The following is a 27,656-nucleotide window of genomic DNA, read 5'->3' as shown; positions in this document are numbered from 1 at the left end:
TAATTTGGGTTGAGGATCGGCCTGTGTCATCATAGACAGCCCGTTGGATTCTCTGGCACAGTGAAGGTGAAATTTTCTTGGGTCTACCACTTGACTTTTTGTCACATAACCCCCAGGATCTGTTAGGAAATTTAAATTGGCTGCCTTACTGCTTCCAACTCCAGAAGCGATGGCACATTGCAAGAGGCCTTGCTTGTGAGTGGCTGTAACTCAGGAGAAAGAGCAGTCGTCTTCCAAGTGGAAGGCTGGTGGATCAATTCCAAACTTATCCTGACTACATGTCGACGTCTCCTTGGGCAAGACACTTAACCCTAGGTTGCCTCCCATTTTGCCTACTGGGATACGTGTATGTGTGTGTGTGAATGTGACAGGTAGTGTAAAGCGCTTTGATTGGTCAAGCTGACTAGAAAAGCGCTATGTAAGTGCATTCCATTTACCATTTGTGCAGCTAAAAAATCCTACCACGCTGAAGGGCAGAAAGTCGTTTTGCCTTTGCCATCATGAGGTCAGTGTGATGCCCAGTTTGAGAACCACTGCATTAGAGGGTTCAAATTAGCCAGAACATTAAAACATTCAACTAGAAACAACACAGTTAGGATATAACTATTTATTTTTAACAATTCAAAGCATTTGGTCACCTGCTTTTAAAAACACAACATTTTAATATCATGTTATAACCATTTAAAAGAAAGAAAGAAAAATGGATGGTGAAAAATAAAGCAGTAACTTAGAAGTCAAGAAAGTTGGAAATGCTGAGCTTCCTTTTCTAAAGCAGATCTAGATGTTCTTTGTTTTAATGAGCCCACTGCCTGTTCAGTCCCAAAGCAGCCGACGGTTCCTGTCAGTTCCACTGTGAAGTTGGTTTCCATTAAAGCACATTGAAAAACAGCCAATGAAAACAGAAGAGACGTCTGTGGTCCCTGCTTCATTTTAAAAACATTCATTACAGAAGTTGAATTTCATCTTAAAACAGGTGAGATGTTTTCAGTCGGGGAACAGCTTCCTCGATGAGCTCAGAGTTCCCGTTCCATATGTCTACAACTGGAACCACCCTGGATCATCTCTGGCTGCTTTAAATGTCCTCCTCTTCCTCCTCCTCTTCATCCTCATAGTATCTGTTTTTTTTTATCAGCTCCTCCACTGTCAACATGTCTCGCTCCTCTTCCTCTTTATCTTCCACCTCATCGCTGTCCCAGAAGCCCACATCCTGGGACGACTGACTGGCCTCCACCCCCCCCTCGGGAGACGAGATGGTGGTCGGCTCTGTTGGACTTTCCTGACCCTCCATTGAGAGCACTTCCCCATCTCCCTCCTCCATTTGCTCCTCATCCTCACTTCCTGCAGCATCTAATTGTTTTTCTGTGGTGAGATGATGCTCTTTCATGTCCTTCATTTCCTCTTCCTGCTCCTCCTCCTCACCTGAACTGATGTCTCCGGTGGGGGTGTGTTGGTCCAACAGCTGCAGCTCCACACTGGGAGGTTCAGGACTGAGTTCTTGCCCCTCGGAGGAAAGGGGGCCACCGTTGGCCTGATCTGGCACCAAGAGGGGCCCGTCTGTCTCCTTCAGAGAGGAGCTCTGGCACAGATAGAGAGAGCAACCAGCTTGCTGGGAGGGTGAGGAGGAAAAGTCCCTCTCAGGGGGCCACTTGGCTCTGACAGGCTTACTGGCAGAGCCTGCTTTTGGGGTTGTTGGAGTCGCGGAACTGCTGGGTGTATCCTCCGGCTCGGTTCGTGGGGGCCAGGAGATCTTCAACCTGCGGGTCTCTGCCGGTCGGTCGGGTTTTTCTGGCGTTCCCTGCCCCATAGACTCCATCGTAGCTGTCAGGATGTTGACTTTAGCCAGTGGGGAGTCCTCCACACTGGGGCTCTCCAGGTCTGAAGCTGGACTTTCCATCTTTGGTTTGGCCCCAGAGACACTCTGTGGGGACATTTCTCCACTCTCTGCTTTGTTCTCCCACAGCTCTTTGTGGGGTCGGCGGCCGAAGCCCTCATCATAGTTACCTTTGGCCTTAAAGAGCTGACAGAAGTGCGGCTTGCAGTAGACGTTGCTGTGCAGAGACGCGTAGTTCGCCAAACTTAACAAGAAACACACAAAAGAAAAAAAGAAAATGAAGACCATTAATTGGATTTACCCCCACAGAAAATTAATGGAAAAAAAAAAGACTAAAGGAGTTGTTAGACCAATATGGCAGGGTGGTTTAACAGGACAAAAAGTTTAATTTTCCCTTTTAAACAGAAATTATCTTTATTTGAAAGTTAAGAGTAAGCAAGTTGATCAAAGTTCTAGAAGAATTAAGTATTATAATATTAATTATTATCTCTTTTAGCTGTTTTTTTTATAATGCTTTTTTATACAGGGAATTTAAATGACAAAACAACCAACATCGCTTCAATTTTCCAGGACCACTGTCCTGCAGGTTTTCGATGTTTCCTGCTCGAACACACCTCCAGATTAAAGTATCAGGATTTTTCTTCGGGTTTTAGGGGAGCTGGTTGTCATGAACCAGGACCGTCTGTTCTTAACCGCTTCCCTACCAACATCATCTCCTGTTTCTACGACTCCTGGCTGTGGTCCTCACCTCAGTTTAGTGTTGCAGTGTGAGCAGCGGAAACATGAGCTGTGGTAAACATGCTGATTGGCCACCAGCCTCTCCAGAGGATAAACCGTCTTCAGACACGACACACAGGTCTCCTTCACCGGCAGGCGGAAGCTCTGCACACAGAACATACTCTCATTCATCCACAAAGAACAGAAGTAAAGTTCATAAGTCTGGTTCCTGAGAGGACTCACCCTGGGGGTCCTGGACTGAGAGGAGTTCTTCTGACTGGAGGATGCAGGAGTTCCTGGAGTTGAGCCTGATGGAGCGATAGAAAGAAGAGTAACAATGAAAAGTGAAGCTGAAAGAAGTTATTTTGGAGTTGAAGAAAAGTAACACAAACTTCATGTTAGTTGTAAATATTAAAAAAAAAAGAAAAAAAATGCTATGATTTAAATGGAGAGAGACATATATATATATATATATATATATATATATATATATGTATGTGTGTGTGTGTGTGTTTGTGTGTGTGTGTGCGTGTGTGTGTAAAGATATAGGTTCTAAAGTTATCACATTTCAACACAAAAAAAACAACAAAACAACATTTACTTCTTCTCAACCTTGAAAATTTAGATCGCCAAGTCAAAAAGTGAATTACCGTTGCTCTCCAAGTTAAAATCTCTTCTGGTGTATGATTCTGACTCTGGACTCTGGAAAAAACAGAGAACTGCATCACAAACCATCTTTTGGACTTCAAAGACAAACTACACAGCAGAACATCAACCAAGAACTAAACATCAACCACCAAAAAGCACAGAACGTCCACTACAAACATCCAAAACATGGTAAATGGTAAAATGGTAAATAGTTTGTATTAATATAGCGCTTTACTATACCTTGAATGATACCCAAAGCACTTTACATTATACATCACATTCCCAATTCACACACTGATTGCAGGAGCTGCCATGCAAGGCACTCAACCACAACCCATCAGGAGAAATTAGGGGTTCGGTGTCTTGCTCTTTTTTTACTTGTATCAGCATCGATACGTGGGTGCGTTCGCTGACATCAGTTCAGTTCTGTGGTGTTTGTGGGGTCTCATTTAGTGACCAACAGGCTGAGGTGTTTCTCATGTCATTCTATGATCACTGCTATTTTGAGCAGACAAAAGTAAATTTTATTATCAGAGTACACACGTATGTGTGTGTGTGATATATATATATATATCACACACACACACACATACGTGTGGCATTGGCCCTAAAAATCAGTTGTTTCCTGGTAGAATTCATAAAGAAGTGCAGAACGTCCACCAAAAATTGCACATCATCTTCCAAGACCTTCATATCATCAAACGGCAGAAACTCACCGAGTCCAGACTGCACGGCGGGACGTTCTCCTTCTGCTTCCCACAGAAAGTGTCCAGCTGATCGCTCTGACAAACAAGACATCAGACAACAAGTTCATGTACAAAATACCGAACAGCTGATCAGATTTACTGATTAGGTGCATTGAGGTTTTCATCTTGAAAAAAAAATCTGCTTTTTTATTTTTATCTCTCCTGCTACAAACTTTACTTTTCTCATGATGTTGTTTTTTGGAAAATAGACGTGTGACGTGTCAGCATTGCTGCTGATGTTGAGGGGTGGGGGAGTCAGCCTGTCATTGCTCAGACCGTACGCCACACACTGCATCAAATTGGTCTGCATGGCTGTCATCCCAGAAGGAAGCCTCTTCTAAGGACGATTCACAAGAAAGCCTGAAACAGTTTGCTAAAGACATGCAGACTAAGGACATGGATTATTGGAACCATGTCCTATGGTCTGATAAGACCAAGATGAACTTATTTGTTTCAAATGGTCTCAAGCGTGTGTGGCAGCAACCAGGTGAGCCATACAAGTGTGTCTTGCCAAGAGTTAAGCGTGGTAGTGGGAATGTCATGGTCTGGGGCTGCATGAGTGCTGTCAGCACTGGGGAGCTACAGGTCATTGAAGGAACCATGATTGCCAGCATGTACCGTGACATACTAAAGCAGAGCATGATTCCCTGCCTTCGGAAACTGGGCCGCAGAGCAGTATTCCAACATGATAACAACCCCCAAATACACCCCAAAGACAACCACTGCCTTGCTAAAGAAGCTGTGGGTAATGGCGATGAACTGGCCAAGCATGTCTCCAGACCTGAACCCTATTGAGCATCTGTGGAGCCTCCTCAAACGGAAGGTGGAGGAGCTGACATCCATGATGCCATCATGGAGGAGTGGAAGAGGATTCCAGAGGCAGCCTGTGAAGCTCAGGTGAACTCCATGCCAAGAGGGTTAAAACAGAGCTGGAAAATAATGGTGGCCACACAAAATATTGACACTTGGGTCCCAATTTGGACATTTTCACTTAGGGGTGTACTCACTTTTGTTGCCAGCAGTTTAGACATTAATGGCTGTGTGCTGAGTTTTATTGAGGGGAAAGTAGATTAACTCAAAATGAGCTGTACACAGACTACTTTACATTGTGTCAAAGTGTCATTTCTGCAGTGCTGTCCCATGAAAAGATATAATTAAATATTTGCAGAAATGTGAGGGGTGTACTCACGTTTGTGAGATACTGTATGGTCTTATATATTTTCACTATTGTAGTTTTATTTAAGTCCCAAACAAACAGAAGCTATTCTGCTAAAGGACAGCTGGAAGTCAAAGCTAGCTGGATGTTTTTCCAGTTTCTAAATTTTTTACTTAGTTTGACAAAAAAAAAAAAAACTGTTTTATAACATGGTTTACAAGAAGAAGCCTACCACATCCAGGTAGAGGACTGATAGCCCAAGAGAAATCCAGAGTTAATATGAAAGATTAATTTTATTCTTTACACAGACAAGGTGATTTAGCTGGAATGAAACTTCTTAGTTACTTTACTTTGTTGTTATAGAAATTAGTGTTTTTTGGCATGAAAAGATAGAAATAAATAAAACTAATAGACATATAAAGGAGTGTTTGGATGATTTTACACATCATAGTGTTGGGAAATTGATTTATTCATAATAATTGTGACAACTGTAACATCGCGATAATTTCTTTAACAATAATTGTGCCAAGAAAATCTGTAATCGTGACGCATCACAAATACTAATCCCAGAGTTCACCAGTCGGTTAGTGTAAAAATGGCCAAAGTCATATCGTCCGAGATGTGGAGAGACCACAGAAAACTGTGGACACTTGTTTACCTTCTGAGTCTCCAACAGTAAGAAGAAATAAAAAAAACACTCACAGTGACTTCCTGTTTGGAGACGGCAGCTTGGTAGAGGGCCATCCTGTCACGGAGAGTCGCCGACTCTGCAAGACTTCCATCTGGTAAAAAACAGAAGATGATTACTGCAGATACTTTGGTAACAAACAGTAACCATGGTAACCACTTCACACAGTTAACCTTGTCTGACGTACATAAATGTCAGAAGTTATTCCTAATAAGCACTCGTTCAGTCCAATATCATCATTGGTCTCAGCTGTTGTTGGGAAAATTTTCTGTGTGTTAAATGTCACGTGGAGAAAACACCCTTTTATCTCTGTCAGGACCACCGACCTCGGGACATTTGTTGAGACAGCATCCCCTCGATGGGGGGCATCAGTGGATGAATGTGTGACTGAAGGTCATCTCTGCTGCCCCCCGTATCAAGCTAAGAAATATATGTTTCTTTAATGTGGAACCTCGAGGAGTCAAACTTCTGTCAACATCTCCTCAGTTTTCTGCTTATTTACTTTCACAGCTTTTTTAAATGGGTTTAAATCATGAATATCAGTTTTAACCATTAACAATCCAAAACATTTTGCTATTTTTGTTTATTTTAATATAAAATTTAATGTAGAAGCTCAACCCTTTTAATCCCAGTCCACATCCAGACATTTTTTCAGGATCGATATCAGTCGATATAACCACAATCGCCAACCAAAACAACAAAATATTTTATTAACGGTGCTTTGTAGAAATAACACATATCAACAGTGAACAAGCTTTTGCTCATCTGCATCTGGAACAGAAACATATTTACATTTTTCCTCCAGCTGTTTTTACTATTTACAGTTATTTATGCTACAATTTCCCTGCTATCCTCACAAAACCAACTCTGACTCAGCTGGTTTTTGGAGCCACGGTGCAACAAAAACATCTTTTTGGCTTTATTCCCGCTATAGAGGACCATTTTTTTGTTTTTCAGACAGACGTAGAACTTTCTGCTCACTTGCTGATCTTTGGCTGCTCCTGATTTGACATTACTGTCAATTTAAGGTAAAATTGGTGGAAAGTTTGACAGGAAGAGTCTTCATCATAATTTTCTGGTTAAAATAGAGGTCTCTTAGCAAAATAGTAGTGATTGTGATCATCTTTATGATGAAACTGTGATAAATAATGGTGTTGTCGTAGATCACTCACTGTGGATTTAGTCACAGAATAACCACTACATTTTGTGGCTTATCCCACTTCTCGTCATAAACAAATACAGTGAACACGTTATCTGAGCAGACTGGCAGCAAACCGGCTGCAGAGCTGCCAGGAGGTCAGAGGCTGGGGTCAGAGTGGAGGGAAGCAGGAGTCGGTCTCTTCCTGTGTTTTATCTCAAGCTGTCTGCTAAAGACAGAGCAGCTTGTGGTTTCACCTCTGAACTTCTGACTTCTAGGAAGGGTGTAATTTATCCAAAGGAAACCAGACGGATATTCACATTGTTTGTGAAAAGGATGAGAAGAAAAATGTTTGAGGCCATTTGAAAGGAATGATAACACACTCCATGATGTAAACTGGTCTGGATTCTAGCTAGCAGCATATTTACCTTCACTATCTTTAGTTAGAAAGAGACATGAGCTGTTAGACGAGAGCGCAGAGAAAAACCTGCTGATTTCACAGAAATCAATCCAGAAACATCAGGAAAGGGAGTCAGATTAGCAAACCTTCTTACTGGATTTTAATTCTGATCAAACGGATCTGATCAATATTTCATCAGGATAATGTAATAAACATTTTCCTCATAATAAAAAGTCAAATTCAACATTTAAAACGTCTAATTTCCTTGTAGAATGCAACAAATCATAACAGCAACAAGGTGCAGGAGTTCCAATCAGTTTCTCTATATTTTCCACTCAGATTTTTCTACGCTGGTTTGGAAACTACAGTGATTTCTCCTCGTTCTTCCAGCTCTTCCCAAAATCCAACTAATTGCAAATAAACTCCAAGAGTTGAAAAGGAAACACGTTGGATGTTTACACCATCTCTTACCTCAGTCGGATCACTTCCTCGAAGCCCTCAGAGGAACGCAGCAGAAATATCAGGAATACAGTTTCAGGTGTTTTTTTGTTTTTGTTTGTTTTTTAGGAACGCGTTTCACACCAGAAGCCGAAGTAGTGGCAGATTTGTGAGGTAATTCCAAACAAACCTGTCCATTACACCACCACCCGTCTTCCCTTAACAGAAGTGTAATCACCTGCTAATAGCTGCTCCATGTTAGCACGGCTGCTTCCTCTGCTGCTCTGCTCTCTGGATCCCTGAAAGAACACAAAGACACAGTTGGACAACTTAGAGAAAAACCAAAACCAAAGCAAGAAAAGTCTACTGATGCTCACTTGTCCGACTGAGCTGAGTGAACATGGAGAAATCCACTCTGTCCATCAGGAAGATTTAAGCAGGAGCAGACAAGACAGTCTCACAGAAAACAACTGAGGTAAAGTCAAGTGTGTCGGGTGTCCAGTCAAAGCCACTTTAATCCCATTATGAGCTCAGAGAGACAAGGATGAGAACGACACCCCATCTGTCCAGAAAACAAACCATTCTGACACTTCTTTTGTTGCTAAGCAATGTCAGACTCTCATTTTAACACACAGTCTGGAGACCCTGAGACCAGACACCAGGCATGGACCTGAGACCAAACACAGCCCTGGAGACCCTGAGACCAGACACCAGGCATGGACCTGGACCATGTGGTGTCTGAGACTGGACACAGGCCTGAGACCAGATACAATCCAGAGATCAGACATAGTCCTTAAACTCTGACAGTGGACACAGACCTGAGATCAGACACTGTCTGGAGACCGGACACCAACATGGTTCTGAGACAGACCCGATCTGGAGACTGGACAGGGTCTGGGGATCCTGAGACCAGACACTGTCTAGAGATCAGACATAGTCCAGAGGCCAGGCATGGTTGTGCATCAGATACAGTCCTGAGACATTTACCCTTCAGAGTCAGAGCTGTACTCGCACTGGCAAAAATCTATCATGATAGACAACAAACACCGTAAGTCTCAGCGCTTCACTTTACTGCTGCTTATCCTGGACTTTTTCCAATGTTACGTCTGAAACCACCAGTCAGGGAACAGATTACACAACAGGTCAGACAGTAACTACCTCACTTTCTCCTCCTCCACAGTCTGGGAAACCTTCAGTTATACTCCCTGATCTCAGGTCCTACACCTCTGAAACAAACATGGTTCTGCATGTCAACTTCATATTTATCTCCAAACTGTTTGTGGTTCTAAAGCTGCTCAGATTTTGTGATATTTAGAGCATCTGCAGGCTTCAGCAAGTCCAGCTGGAAAAACTAGAACTGAGACGGAGCTGGATGGAGGTCTAATGTAACGAAGGACTGACAAACTTAAACATGTCTAAACTAAACTATAACACCTATTTTCCAGAGTCTATCAAAGAAGATAAAAGAGTGCAGTCTCAGTGTGTTCATGCTGGCTTCTACAGCATCAAAAACCTTCAGTTATCAGACCCCTCTCTGTGGAACCGGCTCCCATTTTGGCTTCAGGAAGCTTCTACCTTTCAGATCAAACTTCAAAATTTTCTTTCTGATAAATTGTATAGTTAGGTCTCACTTGGTGGCCCTTATCCAGCCTTTCTGCTGCTATAGGCTGAGACTGCTGGGGGACGTCCCATGGTGCACTGGGCTCCTCTCTACGCTCTTTACTTTCCATTTAGAAATATCAGACATCATTAATTTATGTCTCTTCTTTCTCAGCAGGTATCCCTGGCTTAGAGTTATACTGCTTGTTGATCCCTCTTTCTTGCCCTCCCCACTCTCAACCAGTTCAGGTATAGGGCCATCCTTCTTGGTACTGGTTCTAATGGAGGCTTTCATTCCTGGGTCTGGTCCTGATGGAGGTTTTCCTTTCCTGGGTCTGGTTCTGATGCAGGTTTTCCTCTCCAGTGTCTCATAATGCAGCTCAGAGCGGAAGATTAAATTAAATGAAGATTTTTGATTTGATTGAGTCTTTATTTGAGCACAAAACAAGAAAAAAAAGATATAAAAGTGCAAGCCATTGCAAGAGATTTACAGTTCTGAGAATTACAGAGAAGATTTGATCCAATTCACTGGTTTTCTCTAGCTAGGTCATTATTTTTATGAATTGGTTTAGATTTAATCACTCAAGAAAATAAAATCAAAGTTTAAAGTCTGTTAATCCCCTAAAAAAACATTTTGGGTTTTCAGTTATTTGTGATGAAAACTTCTGTTGTCTTCAAATCGATGTCCTCAGATCCATGTCTTCACACCCATGTACCAGACTGGTCTGTGTATGTTGATGAGTATGGTGAGTCAGCATTGGGAGGGTCCAGAGGGATGTAAACAGTGTTTCGGAAGGCCAGACAAAGAAATCTGATGCTAATCCTGAAACTATTAAAGCTCCCACACAGCATACAGATGGGGCTGAAGACCCCCCCCCCCATGATCCCACCCTGTCCTTAAACCAACCTCACACAGACAATGGCTTGTTTACACTGAGCTCCACCAAAACACAGAGATAGACTTAAGCATCCCTCAGATTTTTTAAAACCTTCCTGGAAATACGCTTTATTTCTCACCTTCAGTAGAAATTAGAAACAGGAAATAAAAATCTGCAGCTTCTGCTGTTAATGACTGACTGCCTCCATTGTTCTGGATAATCAAGTATTCCAGCTTGTATTTTAGACATTAAGTCCTGGATGATCCGTCAGTCCTGTTGGCTCAGATCAGACAACTAGGCTGACTGCTTAAACAGCTTCAGTCTAAAATCTGCTCATTTATTTCTAGAAAGTTTTGGAGCTTCTCTCACCTGAACTCAGGTATCAGTCAGAGCTCCTCCAGCTGACCCAAAACCCTGCAAATGGGCTCTTTGATGGGACAAAAAAGCATGAGTTACCTGCTTCCCTGACAGATGGGAGTCCCGCTGACTGTTCCCAGATTTATGACAATGGACAAAGGGAAGAAGAAGCTTTTGCTGTTCCCACCACAAAACTCAGACGTCTGCAGCTTCCTTACAACTCTCCTCTTTCATAAATCCTGTGGTCTGATTCCTCATTCAGCTCAGCTTATGAAACCTTCTTCAGTATTAAATTGAAAACTTTGATGTGATGTTTGCGTTTCCCCAGGCTTGAAGATAAAATGATAGAGCTCCAGATGATGGTGGGTAAATAAACATCGACATTTCCAAGTCCATGACGTGGCCTTAGAAGGACTGTTTTAGCTTAAAATGCCTCTATGAGCTGAAGTAAAAACACCTTTATCTACCAGAGAAGTCAGTAAATACAGACAGAAGAAGGAAAAACACCATTTCTACCTTTGGTGAAGATGAAGCTAAGGAGGAGGAGCTGAAGATGGAGGTGAAGACCACTCTGCAGGAGTATGCATCCAACTAGTTTTTACCCCTTGAATGCATAGAGGAGGTTCAGACTCGGGGAGGAGATGTGGGGGAGGAACAGATTGGGAGCAGGTGTTCCGGGGGGGTGGGGGGTTCAAAGAGGGTGTGTCTGAATAAAGATAGGAATGACAACAGCAGGCAAAGCGTGCCACGGTGATACAGATGGGTGGGGAGGGGTTAGGGGATATCAACTCCCCCCACCTTTATTTCTCTCCTAACTGTGTCACCCAAACAGGAGGGTGGGGGAAGGGCAGCTGGTGCAGGGAGGTGGGGGGACTACTTAATGATGAGCTACTCCATGATGCAGCAAAGCATCTAAGAGGGCCAGAAAAGGAAATTTTTCTGTTTTCACCAGCTCCTTCATGACAGGTACCCCCAAGAACCTGGTGGGTAACCCACAAAAATGCTGTTTTGCTGGTAAAAATTACATTGATTAAATTTCTAGGGTACGGGTGGATATTTATTTAGTGCGGGTGGAAAGCAGGTGACAATAAGATTTTTTTTTTTTTTTTTTGGTTCATTTTCACTGATTAGTTTTCATTTTTACTTTTATAATTCACCTCCTCTAAATACATTCACAGGGAAAATATGAATTTTTTACTCAGTAAAGAGCGTTAATATCGTTAACATTTCAGATCCACAAGTCAGAAGATCCACTGTTAATATGAAAACACTGAATCCAGCATGTCACACCAACTGGGAGAAGTTGAAGACCTGGACCCAGACATCCAGCTAATTCTCAGTCAGAGATACCAAAACATTGGCCTCATAATGCTCATTAATGCTGTCATAATTGAGAGCTCTGTTGAGGAAACACACCATGTCCGTCATCATTGTGTCACACATTCAGGATGAGTCCGATTCTTTTCACAAGGCTCAGAGCAAACGCATGACTGGATGATAAATTCCTCCACAAATAACAGCTCAGAGCCCCGGGGGAAGCAGAGAGGCCGTTGGGATGCTGCGAGGATGTGCAGCAGTCAGCTGAGTGCTCGTGTGTGCAGTCTGAGGAGGGATGTGCACATTGCCGTGCACCATGTGATTGCAAGCATGATGAGGCCGGAGGGATCTGACCTCTGAGAACAAACACTTCTAATAACTGGATGTTTATCTGAGACAGAGGATGCTCTGGTGCAACATGTTACAGCTGACGGACTAAAATGAGAAAAATATCTCAACATCTGATACGTTTCATCATCTGGTGGACGTAGAACTCATTTTAACTGATCCAACAGCAGCCATGTATCTGATCTCTTGGAAAGCTTTAAATCAGTCAGCTTTATTTATAAAGCACCAGAGGCTGTCCAGAGTCTTTTACGTCATAAAAAAGCACATTTAAACATGAAAACAAAGTGCAGCTGGATGCTCCATCGTTTAGAAGCTAGAACAGCAAAGCACCAACTGAGTGCTAAGGTTCAGTCTTAGTACTGGTACTACTAAAGCCCTGTTTCCACCAACGCTTCCTGTGAGGTGCAGCATGGGACGCGATGGGTCAGTACAAGATCGCTCAGTAACAGACGGGTCAGTATCAGACAGCTAGGTACAGGACAGGCAGCTCGGTACACCATTGGGGATTATCAGCACTAAAATGTTATGAAATAGTTCTCAAAGGTAGTATGTACGATAAAACCAGTAGGGGCCCAAATGGACCATAGCCAATGCTGATCGGAACTGTAATCAATGAAAATAAATAAAGATGGAGGACTTGCCTTGTCTGGACTGTCTTCTCTCTCAAACATCATCTTGAGGCTGTTGAGAGGAACAGTTGACTTCTCGATGTCAAAGACGGCTGAAGATGTCTGACCCTCTGAATCTCCACCGGGCTTAACCTCCATGTCTGTCAGATCTCCAGAGTGAGCCGACTGCTCGCTGCTGGTCTCACAACAAATCTGGGTCTGTGGCTCCAGATCCTGGTCCTGAGAGGGCGTGTTGGGCTGGGTGTGGACCATTGAGGAGGGTGCAGGTTTAGGTGGGGCCTGAAGGGGGGCTGTGTGGCTCGTTGACAGCTGCTGCTGTTGCTCCCAGCGTTTCTTTAAAATACTCAGGTTTCCGGTGCACAACGTGGAGAGAAGTGGTTCCACAACCTGGAACAGAACCACAACACCCAGAGATATGATTTCAGACCGGTCTACTGGATGTTACTGGGCAGAGCTGGCCCAAGCCTTTATGGGGACTAACCAGAATTGGATCTGGTATTAATTTCCACGTTTTAATAGATATATGATAGATGAAGATATATGAGTGTGGTTTACTAAACCTATATTTGAAAGTACCAGGAAACATCATCAGATATTAAGAGTAAACAGGTTGAACAGCTTAATTAATGAAAAACATCCAATTTTCCACAACAAAAACAACACGAAATATTAATAATATCAACAAATACAATAATAACAAAACGAAACTTTCACTCATGTCTAAAAAAGGAAAAAGAAGCTAAGTTTATTAAGTTCTACCACTTATTGTTGAAATAAATAAATAATTTAATTAACTTTTTACCACAGTCATGAGCAGATCCCAAAAAGACAAACAGAATGAGAGAGATGAAAAAAAGAAAAATCAACAAATATATACAGGAGTGATACGAACCACCCATAAGACAACACAATGCTCTCCTCCCTCAAGTTTCTACCTTTCAAAAACTCTTTTTTTTATTAAACCGAGTGACATTTAACCTCAGTTCAACATTTTCTTCTAAGTCATGGTTGCTTAAAATTATTTTTTCTTCTTAATTTATCTCTCCCTCTCTACAGTTTTGCTTTGTTACCAGGAAGTAAATAATTTCCTACTTTTTCCAGTTTTACATTTCAATAAAGCCAGTTAAGTCAATCAATGCTGATTTTAAGCACTCAGTTCTCTGACTGATGTTAAAAACCACAAACTAAATTCAACCGGCAGAACCTGAGTGTTTACTCCTCTGCAGGAAGAAAAGACTTTAAAACACAAACGTTATCACAAAAGAAACTGAAGCTGGAAGCTGTTAAATCCTCACATCCACACCTGAAACTGCTGTAACAACAAAAACATGGAGAATTGAAAACCTGAGAAGAATGCAGATGAGCCAGCTGGTGTGGTGTTGGTTTGTCCGCTGGACGGATAAAAACACACAAGCTGTTCCAGATGTGAGGACTGAGAAGTGATCGAAACGAAGCAGCAGAAAAGTAAGTGGCCCACCCCCTTCAGCTCAGAGGGAAGGAAATAGAAAAGGAAACAGAGACAGAGTGAAGAGTGAGGGGGTGGAGGGAGAGAAAATGAGAAACAGACTCTCAGTGAGGGGAAAGAGCTGAAAAAAAACAAAAAAGAAAACCTGCAAACTGCCTCCAGGTTCTGGCAACATCAGATTTCCGAAAAGTTCAAGCTGAAGCAGCTTTGAGCGGAGACAAAAATCCATCCAGCTGTTTATGAAGTTCATTTGTCAGGAAATAATGGTATTGTAAAGATTTAAGTCAACATGTTTGACTTTTTCATTTCCAGGTAAAACCCAAACATGCTCACCAGAATATACCACGTCAGACGAAATCTGAGTTCATTTCCAGTAAGTCATTAACAACTACGCCACCTCCTGGACAATTAACAAAACTATTTCTGAGGTATTTGCATGAAAGTTTGGATTAATTTTAAGTCTGTGGTTTCCACAACCACAGCAGATATCTACACTCCCCGTCCACTTCATCGGGTCCACCTGTTCATTTACATAGAAGCAACTCAATACATTTAGTCATGTAGACAGGGTCAAGACAGTTTGCTGAAGTTCAAACTGAGCATCAGAAAGAGGAAAAAAGGGATTTAAGTGCCTTTAAAAGTGGCATGGTTGTTAGAGGAGAATGGGCTAAATGGTTGGAGATGATAAAAAGGCAACAGGAAGTCAAATAACCACTTATTCCCACCAAGGTCTGCAGAATGGCATCTCTGAACACAGAACACATCCAGCCTTGAAGCAGATGGGCTACAGCAGCAGAAGACCACACCAGGTGCCTCCAGTCAGCAAAGAACAGGAAACTGAGGCTACAATTCACACAGACTCACGAACACTGGACAATAGCAGATGGAAAATGTTGCCTGGTCTGACAAGTTTCCATTTCAGCTCCACATTCAGATTCAGGTAGGATCAGAATTTGGTGGAAACATCATGAAAGCATGGATCCATCCGGTCTTCGATCAACACTTGACCACCATTACACCACCACCATTCTAAAGTTTTTTAATTCACCATGCTGGTGGTGGTGTAATCCTGTGGGAGATATTTTCCTGGCACACTTTGGGCCCTTTAGTACCAACCATGGTTTAACCACATTTAAGTATTGCTGTTGACCATGTCCATCCCTTTATGAACACAGTGTAGCATCTTCTGATGGCTACTTCCAGCAGGATAATGCACCATGTCACAAAGTTTAGAAAGCAGCTGGAGATGATTTAAACTTTGTGACATCAAAGTTTAAATCATCTGCTTTCTTGAACAGGACAATGAGTTCACTGGACTCCAATGGCCTCCATAGTCAACAGATCTCAGTCCAGTAGTGCAGCTTTGGGATGTGGTGGAATGGGAGATTCTCATCGTGGATGCTGTTGATAAACCTGCAGCAAATGTGTGATGCTGTCATGTCAACATAGAGCAAAATGTCTGAGGAATGTTTCCAACAACATGTTGAATCTATGACACTAAGATTTAAGGCAGTCCTGAAGGAAAAAAAGAGGGTCTAACCTTGCACTAGAGGGTGGTCCTTCTAGTGACAAAATGGACTGTGAATTTAAACCAACACACCAGCAGGTTTCTGACTGCTGACATGGACCAATGTACTGAAGCTCCATTCAGGTTTTGGGGAAAAACTAAAAACACTTGAATGAAATTTTTTCCAGATACGACCTGAGGATTTCTGACCACTGACAGTCAATCTGAAGTGAGTCCATCTGAAGTTCATTATGATAGTTGGTTCTGGTGATGTTAAACCACCTTGTTCTAGAGTTGAATTATGGAGCTCCAACCTAAATCTACTGCTAATCCAAAAGCAAATGTAACCTCACTATGTTATGCAAAGTAGCTGCAAATCAAGAGGATTTGTTACAGAACTCTGAAAACCCCAGTCAGATGGAGTTAAACTGTTTAGAGTAACTGATAATCTCAGTGCAGGTTAGATTGAAATGTTCCATAGTTATTTTCCATCAGCAGTAGTTTCCCGGGGGCATGGCCTGAGTTACAAAACCAGTTACAAAACCACGGTGAGGGCAAGTCAAATCATATCCATGGTGAAGATGATGCCTAGTCAAAGCTATTTCACTGGCAGCAAAACAACAGGAATCATCAGAAACTGAGGCAAACGTTTAAGGAACACTTACAGAGATCAACCCCAGATTAATAATAATTTTCTGATAAGCCTTTCTGGTATCTAAAGCAGATGTTTATTTGAAAGATCAGATTTAAATCCAACACCTTCAAACTGTCCTTTAAGTATCTACAGAATATTCTTTGACAGACAGACAGACAGACAGACAGACAGACAGACAGACAGACAGACAGACAGACAGACAGACAGACAGACAGACAGACAGACAGACAGACAGACAGACAGACAGACAGACAGACAGATAGATAGATAGATAGATAGATAGATAGATAGATAGATAGATAGATAGATAGATAGGCATTGGCGCAAAAGATTTAGATAACAAACAAAATAAAACCGCAAAACAAACATACAAATCTAGAAACCAGATAATAAAATATACAAATCTATGTACAACATAAACAAATCAACAGAGCACGGGAAAATAAGTAAGAAGAATAACCTATAGTAGTATGAAGGAACTCCGCTGTCTGACCAGAGTGTGGTAGAGAGGATGGTCAGGGTTATCTGTGATGTTTGTTCAGCGACCTTCTCTCCACCACAGTTTCAAAATTGTCCAGTTATAAGCTAATTCAATAATAAAAACTAATGATGAGGGGCCTTTGAGTGGTTTAAAGATCCCTATGCAGCAAGAAATTGGATTTTTATGTTTTGGATCTCATTCAGGTAGTTTAAGCAGATGATGATAAACATAAGTATGAGCAGTAGTGAAGTAGTAATCATTTTGAAGATGGGAGGCTCTAGAAATTACCATACACTATGAAAATGACAATGACTCTTCATTCTCCTCAGAGGTTTCTGAGGCTAACTCAGGGATAGAAACACAACATCTGGAGTCCAAGTTTCAACTCTGAGGATGTATGATCATTTCTAGAGAATTCGGATATATTCCTGATGTGGTGAACCACATCAGTCAAACACTGCAGTTTGATGACAAAATATCCCGACCCTGATGTGTGATGACAAGCTGACTGCTTTCTGCATAACCTAGGAATGGTGATGCTGTTCAGCCCAATCAGGATGAACACCTTGTCCTATTCAGAGGCCAGGGAAGCTTCAGGCAGTACATGCCAAAAAAGATAACAATATATAGAATAAAGATTTACATCTCTAAAGTTCTTACACCTGGTGTACACTGCAGCTGGCCATCCAGTTGAGGTCGACAAGAGAATGAGAGAGGTCCTGTGGAGTTACACAAACAAACTGCCTTTATATAGTTTAAAAACAAAAAATATATAATTTTTATCTGATAGGTGTATTTCAGGCTGAAATTGTTTTAAAAGACTAACTCATTTAAAGTGGAAAAAAATTCAATATATCATATTTTTACAGTTGTTTTTGACAGGGTGACATTTTTGTCCTTAGGATGAAATGTGTGTGTGTTTTTGAAGGATCTGTGTGTGTAGGTGTGTGTGTGTATGTGTATGTGTGTGTGTGTCTGAAATGCTTCTGTATAAACAGAAGTATTAAAAATGTGATAAAAGTCCTGTTATAGTACATTTAGTAACATAACAGTTTGTGATTAATATGTGATTAATTGCAAGTTAACTTAGGACACTCCTGATTAATTGTTAATTGTGATTAAATATTTTGAACGGCTACAGCCCTATCACTTATAACACACTGCAGATGTTCACATTTTTCCATTTATTCACTGATCTACAAAAAGAATTATGTTAATTACACAAACTAACAAAGAGAAAACTTAAAACTGAACATTAAACCTGCAGAAGAACAAAATCTAAAAACTGTATGCATCCTCTGAAATGAGAAAAAACAGCCATGGTGACCTCTGACTTCACGTCCAGTTATAGAGTTTATTCCAAATAAGAAAAATGATGTGGTGAAGTATGAAAAGCTGCTGAACATTGAAACATCTGCAATCAGACAGGACTACTGCATGTTCTTGTAATCTTTCTGGAGGTTTTCTTTTAGTCTAACTGCTTTTACAGCTCTTTGGTGACCCCTGTCAGCAGGGGACACCCAAAAACCCAAAACCCCCGTCTGAACCCTGCACATGCTCAGGCATGCAAAATGTTGGAGGTTCAGCAGCCTGTGTCTGAAAGTCTGGCTGAATGAGCTTTACAAAGGTATTGTAAATCTTTTCCACCAGCTCTCAGTGAGAGCCGCATTTTCTGCCAATTAGGCAGAAGTAAGTTGAACTAGAAAAGAACTAGAGCTTTACCTCCAGTATCTTCTCCTCATTACTCCTCTCCTCAAAAGAGTTTTTCCTTCTCTTTTTTACCTCTACATCACCTAAAATAATTTTATTAACTTTTATTTTTTTTATTTATTTATTTGAATTTGTTTTCTCTTTATTTATTTTTAAATACAATACAAAAGGCGAATGAACATCCTCCAAGTGTGAAGTAAGCTGGAAGATGTTGTGAGGGATTAGATGCAAGTTCTGACCTGGTGGAAACTGAGCAACCGTTATATCCTGCACAGTTTTAAACCAACACTACTTAACTTTCTGACCTTAAAATTCTGTTTCTGATTCATGTTGATGCCATAGTGACAGTGTTGCAGGAAGTATTCAAAATACTTTAGTAAAAGTATAAATAAACATACAGTACAAATGTACTCTAGTAAAAGTACCACATTAACCATTTTTACTTGAATTAAAGGAAGTACTTGCTTTCAAACAGACTTAAAGTATTAAAAGTAAAAGTATTTGCTCAATGAATTGGCTAATGCAGTGGTCTACAGGATTATTCAGTGTGCTGACTGTCTGTATATCAGCAGTATGGCCTGTATAATTTTAATTAACAATGATACAGATTAAGCTACTAGGGACACTGGAAAAATTGTACATTCATTCATTCATTCATTCATTCATTCGTTCGTTTTCTATAACACTTCAGGGTTGTGTGGAGTCTATCCCAGCAGTTATCAGGTGAAAGGCAGGTACAGCTGGACAGGTCACCAGTCCATCACAAGACCAGCACCGAGAGACAAACACCACTCACACCTGGAGAGAACCCATGCATACACAAGGAGAACATGCAAACTCCACACAGACCCGTGTTTGAATCAGAATTAAGTTCTTTAGGGGTGAGCTACAGAGTTAAATGCCAGTAAAGTACCAAAGAAGACTGACTCCAGAATCCATCTTGGGTGTTTTACCATCAATAATCCCTACCTACGGTCACCTGGAGTGTCACAGCAATGCAAAAGCCACAACATGAACACAAAAGCCACAAGGCGAGCACAAAAGCCACAACAGTGCAAAATTAGCAATAACACAACATAAAAGCTGCAAGAAAAGTTGTGCTGCTTTTATTTTTCCTCCCTGGAATTTACACCACACATAATGGATAAAAAGCAAGATATTCTTGGAATAAGCTTGAGAAATGAGTTAAACATGAATGGTAAATAATGTTCATTTATTTCGGTATGCATTATTTTAAATGTTAACTGTAATGTGCAGATAAAGGGTTATTCCCTGTTAATGGTAGTCAGTCTGCACCATTTATTGTTATTGCCAGGTAGGCAGAGTTTTCACTCCATTTAAACTGAGCGATCTGCCGGGGCATCAACCACATGACCACTCAGATCCGACCACGTGGGTGGTTTATATTCTTTATAAATATTTATATTTATGTATGTATGTATGTATGTATGTATGTATGTATGTATATATATATATATATATATATATATATATATATATATATATATATATATATATATATATATATACACATATACATAAAATATACATAAAGATAAACTAATGCTGACATGGAAACGTGGCTGCTCTGTACTTAGAAATAACCTTATAACTTTACCTTAGAGGATTAATAAACTATTCCTAATTTAATATTACTTCACCCCAAGTTAACAACAACTAGTAAAGGAGGCTTAGGAAGAATTAAATCACATAATTTTGTAGCATTCTGACTGAATGCAACGGTAAAGAATCATGGGTGTTCATGTTGTTGAGATGAACAGATCTTGAAGTGTTGCATTAGCAGTTATAAATCCAAAAGCTGTAAGCTCACTGTATCACAGTATCACTGTTATGTTTGTAAGTTCTTTTATTAAGTTCTGGTTTATGTAAGTACTGTGAGTCTAAGGGGTTGGATAGAAGATGGGGTTTCCTCCCTCTACTGTCCTCAGAGTACACCCGCTGAGCTTTTATGTTATTGTGCTCGGTACTTTGTGTGAAGAAAACAATGGTTGTAAATCCAAAATGTAACAGAAAAAACTTGCAAACAGCAGTGGATCCACTTAATGTGCAAGAAAGCACCTTAATAATTAATTATATTACTTACTGATCCAGACCAAACATATCTCCATATCTATTAGTATGTTCAGCAATCTTGTAGATAATTTTCTGTCCCAGTGACTTTAATCACTGACGATGATGATCACAGTAACATATAAATGCTAAATGGTCTGTACTTATATAGCGCTTTTACATCTACATCAAATTCACCCTTTCACACACACATTCACGCACTGACAGCGGGAGCTGCCATGCAAGGTGCTCAACCACGGCCCATCAAGAGCAATTAGGGGCTCGGTGTCTTGCTCAGGGACACCTCCACATGAGCTCGACGGGTCGGGATTGAACTGGCAACCCTCAGGCTACAGGATGACCACTCTACCCACTGAGCCATGCCGCCTCATTATATACCTAAACGGCTATATGTGAGTCTGGTTATTTAATCTTATTTTTACATAATCAATAAAAAAGAAAACATCAGACTAGAAGAAAATTTCGACTAAATCATTTTAAAACTGAACATGAGTTACTCTGGACTGGGAATGGTAAACAACTTCCTGGATGGCTAGCACAGAATAAATCTCCATGGTAACTGATGTGTTACTGATTTTGTGAAACCAAGTCAATGATTAGTTTATCTATGATAACCAGGAAATCCGTCAACCGAGGACCAAGCTGGTCCGTCGTCCAGAACTGACCCAGTCTGTCAAACCAGGACCAGCCCAATCCACCAATTCAGGACCAACCCAGTCCGTCAACATCACGGTGGCTCTAGGAAACAAAGTCTGCTGGTGGAGGCCTCATCAGTCCAGACCACCACAGGGTGCAAACCTCAACAGAGTCTGAACTAGGATCCACTGGAAATATCCTCAAAACAAATGTGATGACAAATGTGTTAATCCTGAAAGTGGCCTAGCAGATCATTTGCGTTTTGGTTCAGGCTTAATTGGATCTGGTTCCTGATTGGACTGCACTGCTGCCAATAAACCTCCCTGTAACACCGGATCAGTCCTCATTCTGACTGGACAGATCACCCTGATTTAAACTGCAGCTGCTCCACTTTTCTTCAAGAGAACGTTTTCATCAACACACCGAATGTGAACCTTGTTAAACCCACCCAGGTGTTTTACTTCCTGTACTCACACCTGATGATGTCTCCGCTGTAGCTCCTCCACCCACAGATGGGGGCTCAGACATGAAGAGGAGAGTGGGTACCTACCGTTTCCTTCTTCTCCGCACTGCCTTCTTCTGCTGCCATCTGGTATCTGTGAAGGAGGGAGACCCGTTACTGATGAAGGGCGATGGAGGAAGACAACAGACTGCTTCACTCTGAAAATAAGTTTCTTCTCCTCTCCAAAAACATCAACATGCACACAGGCATTTCCAAGTTGCAGCAACTTTGAAAACATAAGAACTGAACATTGGAAAATCCTGCAGATTAAAATGATAAAATAAAAAAATTTTTGCATTCCAAACATGTGTGACAGATCAATACATGCTGATGGGGATTGACGCATCACACATTAGCTGCTGCTAATGAAGGTAAATTTAGATTTAAAAAAAAAAGGTTCAACAGTTTTACATGTTTACTGTTTATCTGGACACCCAGATAGTTGTTGCTTAACTAACAAAGACCAGAATAAACTTTATGTACACCAACAATGAACACCAGTCAGTGTATTAAAGCCCCACAACTTTGTCAGATATTCCCCCTATCGATGTCTAATCCAGCATTATCTTCATCCTGTCTCTTCTCTTAGATCACTCCAGCCAGTAAAAGTCAGTCTGATGATGATTCTCCTCTTATTTCTTGTGCAGCCCCTTTCTGTCTTTTCCCCCCCTGTATTCCTCTCATAATGTCCTCCTGGATTTCTTTAATGAATCACCATGGTGATGTTTAACAGCCAGTGATGACCCTGATGTTAACGTCAGTGTTATTTCAGATGACGTTAAATTACGTAAAACAAAAAGGATGTCAGCTGGTTTTCTGTAATGACTCATTCTTGGTTGTATTTTCAGATGAGTAAGGCAACATTAAAATATTTTCAAAGAGGAAGAAACCTGAGATAGAGTCAGGTGATGTAAGATAATGGAGAGGTTCTTTGTTCTTGTACATAGCCCTTTCCCACAGTTTAAAAAATCCTGGCATAAACCCTCAATAGAAACTTTTTTAAATGAAAAATTACATTTTTCTGAAATTTATCTACCATTACTTTGCTAATTTAACTTTGCTTGCCATCTCGTCTTTTTTCTAATGAAATGAAGCATTAACCGAATTTGTTCCAGTGTGATAGGACTAAACTGATGGACCACTACATGTGACCTGTTCCTGACCACCTAGTCAAAAGAAGTAACTGTAGAAAGGAAACAACCTGCCACACCACCTCCACCTCATTTCACTAATTAGTTACTTGATCTGTAGTGAAAGGAGAGTTCTGGGTAGCACAGCGCCTCCAAAAACTGCTTCCTCAGTGAAGTCTGCAGAGTCCAACAAGAGTTTAGGGCTGATGATAATCAGACTCTCGGGAACACAGTAAGCAGAGACTTACCTGGAGAAGCGTTCTGCGATAGCGCTGTTTTTTCCTCGGGCGACGATGGACAGCTCCTTGGCGGTGACTCTCAGAGACTGAGAGGACCACTGCTTACGGCTGAATGGTTGAAGAGAGGTCATCTTTTCTGTGTTTGTCAGCTTTCCTGGAAGACACGTCCTCACACTGAAAAGAAACAAAAAGCTGCATCGTCAGCCACAAAAGCAAAGTGAAAGAGGCTGTGTCCTCTTTTTGTTATTTCTCCAAATGAAACACTTCCATTGTGTTCACATCAGAGGATCTGTTATATCTGCCAAGCAAGCATGGAGACGCCTTCCATCTGTTCCCTGTGGGACACCAACCTGTATAAAACTATGAGGGTGAAGACAGCCGATACTCGGGTATCACAAAAAACCGTCCTGTACATGCACAAACACACATGTACATACACAACTTTAGCAGACAGGTAGAGGAAAAGTCTGTTTACTTGTTCCGCACCATCACAGCCTGCGTGTGAGGACAAGCAGCCACATGCAACAACTCAGAATTTTCCCACTCTGGATGAGTCTGGTGACATAAGAAGCTCCAGGGCCTCCACCCAAAGGCCCTGTGTTTAAAAAAGCTCTATTTAAAACTAAATTTAAATCCCCAAATCCTCCAGATAAAAACTGAGCCAGACTGAAAAATAATGATTTAACACAGTCCTTTGTGTCTTAAAAAGTCTGAAACCCCAAAATATTTCATCAGTGAAAACATCAAACTGATAAAATCCAAAGATTTTAAATGTTTATTATTCAGCTGCCTCAGAAACTTCCATCTATCATACTGTTCAAGCAAACAATTCATGTGAGATTGTGAACAACAGCTGGAGAAAAACAGTCATCTCAACTTTCAACAGAGCAATTTCATGTCCTGAAATGTTAAAAATGTTCTAAATGAAGAGAAAGAAACTGACAAGGAGCAGAAAATGTGAGATAAGCCAGCCTCCTGCAGCAGCCGCCTGCTAAACGAGTCCTAAATGACCCGTCAGACCGTCGCAGCGTCCAGATAACAAACAAATCAGGATGTAAAACTGATGCAGCTCATGCAAATTCAGAAAGTCCCGTTCCAAAGAGCAGCATCGCTCCAGCAAGTTAAAATAAGACGTCTAAGATGTTAACATCCTCAGACGTTCATTAAACTTTAACCACCCGTTCAACAACAATCTAAACTCCAACAATACAAATAAAAACAGATCTACCTTCCTCAGATGATTCTCTCCAAGTCAAGTTTTCCTCAGAAGTCCTCTATCGGTCCGTTTCTTTCTCTGAAGTAGACAGCTAAGTTAAACTTCTTGTCAGCCAATAACAAAGCAGCTTTCAGCTCCACCTGGCAGGTACAAGCTGCAACTCCCACACTGATCAAGCAGCATGGAGCACAGATGGGGAGGGGGGGATGATTCCAGGAAGCTCCTCTGACTCACATCTGCCCACTTCCTTACAAGGTGACGACTTTACAGGATGCGAGTCATTCACAGAACCAGCTGACGGTGGTTCTATGAATCATTTAACATGTTGGAACAAGGGAAAACTGCTGGATAAACATCTGGATTGATGAGCTGAGTCCGTCCTGAATCAGGTTCTCTATCAGAGCCTCAAAAGTGAAGAATGAAGGAGAGAACTCCTCTTTCCTCCTTCCTGATCAAACTATGAGTTTCAGAACAAAGATGATTCAGTTTTCTGTCTGACATGCTGTCTGGTGTTTGTTGTGGTGACTGCAGCTCTGAAGGTGTTCTTCTGGGGGGGTGAAGCTTGTTACTGCTAATCTAAAAAGATCTGTTCCTGAACAGAAACTAAAACATGAACATAAAACCACACGCAGCCTTTCCTGGGAAATTCTTTGGAATCCCGTGTGCTGTTGTTGGGAATTTGTGGGCAGAGATGAGGCCAGGCTACAGCTGAAGCTTCAAGATGGAGATGTGACTCGGAGAAAAGACTTCAGACTACCATGAGGAGGGTAAGAGGTTCTATTATTGATCAAGAACACTGTCCAGATAGAACCTGATTCATTTATGTTACTCTGGGTGGTATTTCCAAAGGGAATTCTCACCGTCCTCAGGAGTTTCTCATCATGTTGTAGTTCACTTTAACAGTTACTGTCTTCATCAAACTCCACCTGTTCTCAACATGACTTCCTGATGGACAAAAGCAGCCCCCAGACTAAAAAACAGTTCTGCATCACTTCCATCTTCTGTATGCCAGGTAGAGATGATGATCTTCCACTCCGGTGTTCCCGCTTTATCCTCCTGAGTGATATCTGCCAACAACCTCACATTCACTGCGAGGGTGTGTATAATTCATGACTGAATTCAAAACAAACCTTTTTTCATCAGTAAAATCTCAGAGGTCAGTACAGATGTCTGATAAACCTTAACTCCACCTTTCTAGTCCAAAGTTTTCTAGGATTCACTTGTTACAACATGTTGGATCCAAAGAGGACAAATTCTGTCGGAATTCCAGATGTTCTTCATCAGGCTGACAGAAATAGTATGAACATCAGATATTCTCATCCAAATCTGAAAGGGTCAAGAAGCAGGGATCAGATTTATATAGAGGAAGACTGGAAAACATGAGCCTGACTTGAACTCAAACTATTCTTTCTCAGAGTTATTTTTCTACATGATCCATATATATCCAGGAGGAGAGGACGGATGTCATCAATCCCAGATCATTAAACCAAATTTGTCTGAGGATGAAAACAGACACCTGTCCTCCACCTACATTTTTATATTTACATCTAAAAAATCTGAAGTCCCATTGTTAGATCTTTGACAAAACCTGATGCTTAAGAGGAAGTCAAACAAGTCTCCATCTTACACTGGATCTCCGTCCTACGCTGGATCTCCATCCTACGCTGGATCTGCATCCTACGCTGGATCTCCATCCTACGCTTGATCTCCATCCTACGCTGGATCTGCATCCTACGCTTGATCTCCATCCTACGCTTGATCTCCGTCCTACGCTGGATCTGCATCCTACGCTGGATCTCCATCCTACGCTTGATCTCCATCCTACGCTTGATCTCCGTCCTACGCTGGATCTGCATCCTACGCTGGATCTCCGTCCTACGCTGGATCTCCATCCTACGCAGGATCTCCATCCTAAGCTGGATCTCCGTCCTACACTGGATCTCCATCCTACACTGGATCTCCATCCTACGCTGGATCTGCATCCTACGCTGGATCTGCATCCTACGCTTGATCTCCATCCTACGCTGGATCTGCATCCTACGCTTGATCTCCATCCTACGCTGGATCTCCGTCCTACGCTGGATCTCCATCCTACGCTGGATCTGCGTCCTACGCTGGATCTCCATCCTACGCTGGATCTCCATCCTACGCTGGATCTGCATCCTACGCTGGATCTCCGTCCTACACTGGATCTCCATCCTACGCTGGATCTCTATGGGTTTCTCAGACGCTTTAACATGTTTCTTTTTTCTTTGTTTTTCAAAGTGAAAAAAACATCAGAATTTAATTAAGGTGACAAACTGGTTTTGCTGGTTACAAATAAGTAACAACCTTTCTGGTGGATTTATTGAGTTCTTTCTTCTAAAATGTCTATGTATCCATTGTCTGTTTCATTCTTGCTTCTGTGTTAACTTACTGTGAAAATCAGTATCTAGATATTATTAATATCATATTGCTGTGAAATCTGTAATCTTTCCTCAATAAAAAGAAAAAAATGCTCATAGAAAATATTTCTAGAAAAAAAAACTGAAAACACGTCTTCCTGTCTTCGTAATTTTAGAAAACATCATTCTGTTTTTACTGTACAAAACACGGATCATCATGGTTTCATCTAGAAATGATTTTCTGTGGTTATTTTGTCTAAAAACAAGACAATTAAACCCCAGTCAGACCAACTGGTAGACAGACAGGAAACAGTTATGTCTGAGATGAGACAGGTTTCAAGTTAAGTGTGACGAAGAAGAGTTTAATCTGACTATGATGGTTTTGTTTTCCTTGCATCTTGCAGCAGCTGCTGGTCTGTTAAACCAGGTTTCATCCGGATCGGCTGATTCAGCTACAACAGTCTGCTTTCAGCATTTCTTACACTCACCTGAGCTCTGAGAAGAGGTTTTCTGGCTCACGTACATCACACCTGATGTCTTCTCAGCGTCAATTTACTGACTGATATCCCTCCGCCAGGTGATGGTCGGCCGGCGCGCGGATACCTGCGCCAAGGTGTTAATTTAACTAGAGCCGTTTCACAAGCAAGAAAACGGACTAATTAAAAAAAATTACACGAAGAAATTATAAAAGATAACAAGTAAATGATTCAAAGGAACTTCAATTTATAAAACAACCAACTTTTAAATATC

General features: G+C 41.3%; 1 protein-coding gene across 4 annotated transcripts; it reads right to left on the bottom strand.

The window, feature by feature from the left end:
* Positions 1 to 592: 592 nt before the first annotated feature.
* On the bottom strand, positions 593 to 27,483 carry lima1a (LIM domain and actin binding 1a). Of its 4 annotated transcripts, none has more exons than XM_042004347.1 (11): positions 27,395 to 27,483; positions 23,316 to 23,480; positions 21,986 to 22,031; positions 12,903 to 13,277; positions 8,001 to 8,061; positions 5,801 to 5,880; positions 3,913 to 3,978; positions 3,199 to 3,250; positions 2,792 to 2,856; positions 2,580 to 2,713; positions 593 to 2,075 (listed from the first exon to the last, which is right to left on the bottom strand). In XM_042004347.1, exons 2-11 carry the CDS (start codon positions 23,435 to 23,437, stop codon positions 1,073 to 1,075), a joined length of 2,004 nt encoding a protein of 667 aa, XP_041860281.1. In that variant the 5' UTR covers positions 23,438 to 23,480; positions 27,395 to 27,483; the 3' UTR covers positions 593 to 1,072. The 4 variants fall into 4 exon arrangements, with proteins under 4 accessions (XP_041860281.1, XP_041860282.1, XP_041860284.1 ...); XM_042004348.1 differs by lacking the exon at positions 27,395 to 27,483 and adding an exon at positions 24,535 to 24,670; XM_042004350.1 differs by lacking the exon at positions 12,903 to 13,277.
* Positions 27,484 to 27,656: the final 173 nt, after the last annotated feature.

Source organism: Melanotaenia boesemani, chromosome 13, assembly GCF_017639745.1.
Source record: "Melanotaenia boesemani isolate fMelBoe1 chromosome 13, fMelBoe1.pri, whole genome shotgun sequence".
Taxonomy (NCBI): Eukaryota; Metazoa; Chordata; class Actinopteri; order Atheriniformes; family Melanotaeniidae; genus Melanotaenia; species Melanotaenia boesemani.
Note: the sequence above shows the minus strand (reverse complement) of the source record. Positions and strands in the feature narration are given on the sequence as shown.

Excerpts from the sequence above, each read along its gene's own strand:
- lima1a (XM_042004347.1), bottom strand. The coding sequence starts at position 23,437 with ATGACCTCTCTTCAACCATTCAGCCGTAAGCAGTGGTCCTCTCAGTCT. Across the intron at positions 13,278-21,985 it reads GTGCGGAGAAGAAGGAAACG|GTTGTGGAACCACTTCTCTC; the intron begins GTAGGTACCCAC and ends GTTCTGTTCCAG. Across the intron at positions 2,076-2,579 it reads CACTGCAACACTAAACTGAG|TTTGGCGAACTACGCGTCTC; the intron begins GTGAGGACCACA and ends TTTCTTGTTAAG.